The sequence below is a fragment of the Myotis daubentonii genome, chromosome 1 (assembly GCF_963259705.1).
Source record: "Myotis daubentonii chromosome 1, mMyoDau2.1, whole genome shotgun sequence".
Classification (NCBI taxonomy): domain Eukaryota; kingdom Metazoa; phylum Chordata; class Mammalia; order Chiroptera; family Vespertilionidae; genus Myotis; species Myotis daubentonii.
In genome coordinates, this window is record NC_081840.1 from 25,645,583 (window position 1) to 25,654,040 (window position 8,458).

The 8,458-nt window shown below is 49.7% G+C and overlaps 1 protein-coding gene across 7 annotated transcripts in view; it reads left to right on the forward strand.

The window, feature by feature from the left end:
- Positions 1–2,403, forward strand: part of SLC8A3 (solute carrier family 8 member A3) — a 127,514-nt gene extending 125,111 nt beyond the window's left edge. For all 7 annotated transcript variants that reach the window (XM_059691956.1, XM_059691966.1, XM_059691969.1 and 4 more), the window contains one exon: positions 345–2,403. In XM_059691956.1, coding sequence (XP_059547939.1) covers positions 345–721 — 377 coding nt within the window. In that variant the 3' untranslated portion in view covers positions 722–2,403. The remainder of the gene's footprint in view (positions 1–344) is intronic.
- The last annotated feature ends 6,055 nt before the right edge of the window (positions 2,404–8,458 follow it).

Here is an 8,458-nt window from a genome sequence, read left to right on the forward strand (position 1 = left end):
AACACCTTCCCAGGATGTCAAGGTTCCCCAGGGAGGTATTATGGGATAACAAACTTCTCTTACTGAAAAAAAAAAAAAATAGTCAAAAGGGAACAGCAAACCTACTTGGTAAACCTCAGGACCAGAAAGGCCCTTAGAAATCTCTCAGACTCCAACAGGTGAGGAATGGGAAGCTCAGAGAAGGGACGTGACTTGGCCAAGGCCACACGGCTTGTTAGTCGCAGAGCTGCCTCTGCTTCCCAGGCTCAGCCTGCTGGCCCGAGCTGCCCTTTGGACACATGCAAAGGCAGGCCTGCCTCGTCTCAGCCTGCCTCCAGCTCCCATCCGTCTCTGCCCTTTTCCAGATACCTTCGCCAGCAAAGCCTCCGCCATGCATGACATGTACGCAGACGCCTCCATCGGCAACGTCACCGGCAGCAACGCCGTCAACGTCTTCCTGGGCCTTGGCCTGGCCTGGTCCGTGGCCGCCATCTACTGGGCCATGCAGGGAGAGGAGTTCCGCGTGTCTGCGGGCACGCTGGCCTTCTTCGTCACCCTCTTCACCATCTTCGCATTCGTCTGCATCAGCGTGCTCCTGTACCGCAGGCGGCCCCACCTGGGCGGGGAGCTGGGCGGCCCCCGGGGCTGCAGGCTGGCCACGACGGGGCTCTTTGTGAGCCTGTGGCTCCTCTACATACTCTTTGCCACGCTGGAGGCCTACTGTTACATCAAGGGGTTCTGAGCCACAGACACGGCCTCCAGCAGGGCAGGCCTAGGACTTCTCCTGAGAGAAGGGCACTTCCCCCCAGAGACCTCCCCGGGGTGAGCAGCCCTGGAGAGGCGGCTTCAGGACCCGAGCCCCAGGGACTTCACCCGACCTCCACCTGGCGGTGATCTGAAAGGGCAGTCTTCATCAACCAGACAGAACGGGAGAAACACCGACACTACCAAGTATTTAATTCAGTACAAACCAACAGCAGCAACACATCCACCTCCACCCATCTCCCCCGACCCCCGTCCCTGACCGGTAGCCAAGGTCAGATCCTCTCACCATCTTCTCTTTCACCTTCTGATCACTCCTGTGCTTCTACTATCATCAGGGCAGGGTTCCTCCTGTCTGTCCAATCCCATGCACCACTGTCCTCACTCACCTGGCGGGCATGGAAATAAGTCTCAGCCGTGTGGGGCTGGTTTGGGGCTCTCTCTTCATTGGAATCATTATGGTGGCTGCTTTCCTTTTCCCGTCAGGTTTTGCTCGTCGTTAGTTCATTTTGTCTTTTCTTTCTGATGTTAGTGACAAAGGTGCTGTGGAGGGACCCAAGGGTTGAGCCGATGGGCAGAGGCATGAATTGTCAGACACCGGCTCTCCCACTCTCAGCAGGTGACAGCTGTGTCTCAGCCCCATCGAGGTCCTGTCCCCCATCTCCTGTTCGTCTCTGGGTGGAAGTGATCTTGCACACCTACGCGGGGCACCAAAGATCCGGGTGGTGGCAGGAGCAGGGGGCGTTTCCTCTGCTGATGTCCAAGTTTAAAAGAAGCAGTCATCATTCTCTTCCTTGCCCAGGCCTTTCAAATTCTGTCTCGTGCTGTCCATGTCTGTATGTCCTTTCTTCTGCAGGAGGGCCCACCCAACGGGAGAAAAGGGACAAAAATAGGAGTGGTGTGGGATGACAGAGGGCAGCTGAGGACACAAAGTGGGTGTTCACCTTCTTGAGTATCTTTGGCTTTGTATCTGAGCCAGGAGACTCGAGATGTCCCACAAGGGAGATGCTTAACGGGAAAGATATTTAAAATGCCAGGGCTTCTGAGAAAGGTCAGTTTCACCCCCGCCCCTCACTGTCCGAGGCACCGTACTAAGAGGTCTGACTGTATTTCTTGAGGAAATGCGAAAATGTAGAGGTTTATAAGAAGACAAGGGGCCCCTTTCACCTCTCCTAGACCCCGAGGCCACCTTTGAAAGCGTTTCACAAGATAGGAACTGGAATTCCTCGCCGTTTCCCACAGTCCTGCTTGGTTTAAAACCTCCCAAAGCTCTCCTTTCAGCCTGTGGGCTACTTCTCGTCCCAGTAGGAGGAATCTTAGTTGCCATAATCCCACGGAGCCCGAGTTTATAGAAAAAGAGATTGCCCTGCCCTCTAGAGCTTCTCCCAGCAAACTTTGAAAGGACCTGGCTTTAAACACACACACACACACACACACGAGATCACAAAACTGCCCACAGATCTTCAAGCTTTCTGCATTGACATAAATACATTTTTAAGGGGAAAAATATTAAAAAACCTGTTTAATTTTAAACACATTTTTTAAGAAAAAGAAATAACTAAAAAGAAACAGTGCTCATGTCATAAGCTATGTTGCCAGTTGCCAGTGGAAATGTTGGGTTGGTTTAAAAAAAAATAAAAGCTATACTTATATCTCTCTGCATACAGCTTGCTTCTCCCCATGTTTCTTCCGGAGCAGGTGTGGCTGAGGTGAAGGTGCCGTCTCCTCTTGGTATCTCCAGTGTGTATCTGTCATCTCCTCAGATGACAATGTGCCAGACCTGGTGTTTTTAAAGCGAAAAGGACTTCGGGGATATTCCACTTGTCAGAGTCTGGACTCCAGGTGCTGGAGGACATAAGCAGTGGAGTTGCGATGATGAAAGGGGAAGGAGCTTTTTGTATTAGAAAGGTGTGGAGGGGCAGGATCCCAGCGAGGCAAGTGGTGCCCTGTGCTCGTTACCAGTAGGCCTACTCATTCATTTGATTGCTCAGCATTCATTCAACAAATGTATTTCTGTGCATTGAACTCCATTCTGTTGATGCAGGAAGAGTAAGATAAAGTTCCTGACCTCAAGAATCTCACAGTCCCAAGTGGGAGGTAAAACTTCTTTTAACCAAAGCTCTCTTGGTTACAAGGAACCGAAACCCACTAAACTAGTTCAGGAAATGGAGGGAGGCAATATTGAGAAGACCTAGGGGGCGGGGCTCTGGCACCGAAGGCAGGAGGCATGGCAGGCCACAGGAGCACATCGTCTCCCCATCTTTGCTTCCTTCTCCCTGTGGGCCTGGCCCCTCCCCTCCCAAGCTGCTTCTCTGCTTTGCTTGTCTTGCCCATGGTCCAGCAGAGCCACCAGCCCCAGCGCTCTATCATGACCTCACAGCCCCACATCTGCATCATGACCTCAGTCCCCATCCCCAAAGACCATTCCCAGAAAGCAGAACCCTTTGTAGAAGGCTGTGTCACAGTGGTTGGGGTGCCTGTGCACTGGTCCCTTTGGGTCAGGCATCTGCTCCTGGTCTGAACAGCTCAGGTAAGGGAGGCTGGCGGGTGCACTATATGCTCTAGTGCCCTTTCCCAAAGCTAAGTGATGGGAAGGAGTGACGGAGCATATGAGCCACCAAGGTGCAAAGGAAAGAGTTCTGTGTCAGGCGTGCTCTGAGGGGCATAAGTAGAGTGCCATGGGGACACAATGGAAGGAAACACTCAGCCTGGAACTGGGAAGGACTTTCCGGAGAATGTGACATTTACGTAGAATCTTGAAGGAAGAATAAATAGTGATTTGCCTTGGTGAGGGGGCTTGGTGTTGAAGGACAGACAAAAAAGGAAATAGCACAAAGGCGTGGGGGGAGGGGCAGGGTGAAATGGGGTCAATAGTTAGCACGGCTAGGGTATGGAGTTCAACAGGACACAACCCAGCGAGGCAGGCAGGGAGGAGCGTTTGGGTAAAGGCTTGTTTGGCTTTTTGACACTCATTAAATTTAAAATGAAAAGTGCCCTTTAGCCAATTAAATGGTAGATGTAAAATCATGAAACCCATTTGTACCCATATGTCCCCTTTTTGCAAGGAGGGACGGAAGAGGGAGGGATGGAGGGGGAGAGAGAGAAAAAGAAATTGAGTCACAATTATGGAGGCTGCCCCATTTTGGGGTTATTTAGATGTTAATTTTCATAAAAGAGAAGCTGGGATGAACCATAGAGAATGGGAAAGGGGGTTCAGAAGAGGAAGTGGGTACTAACCTAGATGCCACCACTAACCAGTTCTCAGAGCCAGACTGGTGCCCTCCCTGCCCTGCTAGACCATGTGGCTTTGCTCCTGACATCGTTGTCCCTTCAATGACACCCTTAGCTTCTCCTCAAGGAGTTATCTCTCCGTAATACAGTCCCTCATGACACCTGTGTTTGCAAAGGCATGTACATCTCATGGCGCTATTCCCACCTCATTTCACTGCCTCAGCAAGTAGATTTTATTATACTTTTCCTAAACTGCTCAGATTTTAGATACTGACATGACACACTACTTACCATCACAGGACACACTCTCCTTCCACATTTAGTGGATTTTTTTGTTCATATATATCATGCCCCTCTTGTATACCAAATTAAGTGCCATTAAGAATACTAAGTTAAGGGTCTGACTGTACCACTAGCTAGGTGTCAGATCTGGAGGTCACAACTTACCAAGGTCCTGGACTGTTCATGCATGAGGATTAGAGCAGGTGATTTTCCAGGCTCCTCAGCACCAAAGTTCACTGATGATGCAGAGGAAGAGGAGGTGGAGGATGACTCACAGAGATTGAGCCCCGAGTTTGTACCAGGCACTGTGCCATGTACTTTACCCTCGTTGTCTCACTGAATCATCTTGGCCACCCTGTGAGAAAGGATCATTAGCCCCATTTTTCAGATGAAGAAACTGAGACTCGGGGTAGACAGGTGATTTGCCCAGAGCAGCAGCAATCAGAATGTGTACTTGGATCCATCCACCATTAGAAACCAAACTCTAAACAAATGATTCTCCAAGTATAGGCCCAGATAAGTGACATCAACATCACCTGGGAATTTATCATAAATGCAAATTCTCAGGTCCCACCCAGACTCTCCAAACTACTAGGGACATGTCCCAGAAAACAGTGTTTAATAAGCCTTCCAGGTGAATCAGATGCATGCTCATGTGTGAAGCCTCCTGTTCCAAACCTTTATGCTCTATCATTCTCTCTCTCTCTCTCTCTCTCTCTCTCTCTCTCTCTCTCTCTCTCTCCCCATCTCTCTCCCTCTCTCTCTCCATCCCTATCTCTCATCATATTCATCTTACTACATGCTCAAATATGCAGATATCAATACTGCTCTTTAAGCCTCAGTGTCTATTGTATATTCAATTTTATCTTTAAATGTGCTAATTGTATAATTCTTCCCATATAAATATCTCAGACATTCTTTAAATATTTTATGATAACTGCCCTCATTCAGGGTTGCAAGGTGTTCACTTCAGCCTTAAGGTGGTCACTCCAGTCCAGTAGAAGGAGCAGACTTGAGAATGATTACAGTGTGGGTAGAAATATGTGCTAGGATGGATGATGTATGGACAGGCTGTAGGAGCCTGAATCAGATTCTAAAGCAACATATAATGAACAAAGAAGTTGGGGATTCTTTCTAAAAGGAAGTGACACTTTGGTAGAGTTTTAATCATGAAAATTATTGCTATTGTAGTCTGTTTTCATCTTAGTTCTTTATTTAAACATCAAAAAGAAAATCTTTTCACCAACTCAAAGACTTTAGTTGACTGTTCCCCAATGACAAATTAAGAAAAAGCCCTAATTCAAATTGTCACCATATTTCCTCCTGAGAGCTCAGGGCTATAGCTGAGGTGAGGACAGGGTGGCTTGAGAGCATCTGGTTGGAAGCACTGAGATGCAGACTGGGTGAGCCATATGCTGAAGGACCAGGCATCACTAGCTGGAGGAGGAAGGCAGAGGAGGTGCACAGCCGGGCTGGTTAGCAATGCTGCCTGGGGAAGTGGCTGAGAGCAGAGTGACTCAGTTGTGAAGACCTGGGTTCCCGTCCTGCTCTCCTCGTCCTGGCAGGGTGACCTTTACTATGTCACCTGAGGTGCTGAAGCCTTGTATTTTTCACTCATTTACATAATTAAGATACTATTATCTACTTTAGATTTTGGGGGGATTAAATATATAAGTGATGCATCATACTGCCTGGCTTTGTGATCATGTGTTGTCATGAATGCTGCTGTTCGGGGAGGAAGCGTGAAATGTGAAGGCATTGAGCAGCGTGTGACATGGGAAGAGAACACTCAATGTGCAGGCAACGGGTTTAGCTGGACGTGCACCAGTGAAGCGTGTAATGCCACAGCAATGAAATGTGTACCTTTTGCAGGAAAGTGTGTATGGGAGGAGTGGTTGAGGATCAGGACCAGACCAAGATTAGTTTTGTGGGCTAAACTAAGCAATTGTATTTATCCTGAAAGCCATGGTATTAGTCTGCTCAGGCTGCCATAACAGAATAAGACAGACTGGGTGGCTTAGACAACAAAAGTTATATTTTCACAGTTGTGGAAGCTAGAAGTTCACCATCAAGCTGCCGCCAGGGTTGGCTTTTGGTTTGGCCTCTCTTCCTGGCTTGCAGATGGCCACCTTCTCACTGTGCCTTGGCTCAGGCGCTTCCTCCTCTTTCTATAAGGACACCAGTCCTGTTGGTTCAGGGCCCCACCCTCATGACCTCATCTATATTATAAAAGCCAGTGGCTGTAATGCCGGTACACCGAAACGACCAAATGACCGGTCATGAGGTGCATTGATGGGTCCCACAGCAGTAGCCACAGCGGCAGTGGCAGGGACTCTGGGTCTTGTGTGATTTTGTGCGCTGGGCCTCTAGTTTAACCATAATGACCTCCTTAAAAAGCCCGTCTCCAAATATGGTCACTTTGGAATTTAGGGCTTCAACTTATGAATTTGGGGGGACACAATTCAATCTGAGCTGTCTGCATTGAAGGGGGTGGTTGAGGTGGGGAATGAATGGAGTGGAGACCACAGGCCATATACAACTATTGATTGTTGTAGGGAGCAGATGATAGGGGGCCCTACGGGTGGGAAGGAGGGCACAGGGGAAAGAAATGGGAGGGGAATTTACAGGACATGGTGATGAACTGAATGGATGGGAGGGAAGGACATAGGGGGAGGCAGGGAGGGCTCTGGGCTCCAGGCCCAGGGAGAGGCTGGCTGGTGCACCAGCACTGAGGAGAGGTGGGTGGAGAGTGTGCGTCAGGCTTGAGGCATATTGAGTTTCGGGGCTTGTGGGACACCAAGTGGAAGTGTCTGGGAGCCAGGACTCAGCGGAGCCCGGGCTGGAGGCTGAGACTGTGACAATCTCAGTAGCAGATTTCAAGTGCCGTCGAGATTCTCCTGACGGCTGTGCTGCAGGAGTGAAGAACCCTGTGTGATTGAAGCTATGAAGTTGGGGAGTGTATTACTGCAGCTTCTCCTGGTCTCTCCTGACTGGTTCTCACGAGGCCTTTAGCAATGTGCCCATTGTCTTGTGGGAGGATCATGGACCATTAGCCAGAATCAAAGCTTTGGCTAGAAAGACTCCAGGCAGAGTGACCTTCACCTTCTTAAAGAGTGCACCTTGTTAAAGGAAAAACCGGTGGTGCAGACGGGAGGCCTGCTGCTGCATCAATGAGGTGTTGGCGAGGGTCCGAGGGTTTGCCTAGAGTTGACAAGAAATGACAAGAGATGCCTGGGTTACACAGGCTTTTAATAAGCAGGCATGTAGCCAAGGGAATGACCCTCCTCCCTATCAGTTCATGGAAGGCACAGGAAGGGGTGCAGTGACCCCAGCTTTAGAATTGAGGGCTGCGTTTGATGGCATCATGTGAAAAAGTTAGCTCTACCTGTCCTCACCTCCAGATGGGGAAAGGCCGATGCCACAGGCAGAAGAGCCGGGTGCCTGGGAAAGCAGCCTCCTTGGTGGGCATTGTGGGTCATTTGGAAACTTGGGAGTAAATGACCAGAGGATCAGCCTGGCTTTCTCTGGGTTTGTTTCTACAAGGGATTGGTGCTGCCCATCTCCCATCTCACCCAGGAAACCAGGGTGGGTACCGCCTGGAGGCCCCTCCTCTGATAGCATCATAGGGGCCCCGACAAGATGCCTGGCCCTGCAGCTGTCATCTGTGACATCCCGACTGAAAATGCCCAGTGTTCTCCCCCCCACAGGAGCTAAGCCTGGCTCAGGGCCTCGGTGCAGGAAGAAACTGGGTGGATGGATCTTTCACTTTTTCTTGGCTCTTGGCCCTGCTGCCAGTTTGTTGTTGTTTTGTATTTATTTATTTATTTATTTATTTATTTATTTATTTATTTATTTATTTATTTATTTAAGAAAGCAGTGGAAAGCTAAATGGGGCCTCCAGCCAAGTGTGAGCTCAGACCCGCCCCCTTCCCACACCAGGCTGGTCTCTCTGCTGGAGGCTAGGTCACCCCCAACTCTCCCAATGAGGTCCCGAATGAACAAATACCCCCTTATTTCTCTTCCCCAAATCCCTTAAGCATAGGATAGCCCTCTGCAAATTAGCGGCTTTTAATGAGCCTCTAAACTGCTCAGAGAAAAAAGTGCTCTCACAGCTGAAGGCAAGCACCTGGGGCCAGAGCTGGACAGGAGGGAGCAGGTTGCTGTTCTAGCCGCTCAAGGAAGGCAGCTGGGGAGTGGGCGGAGC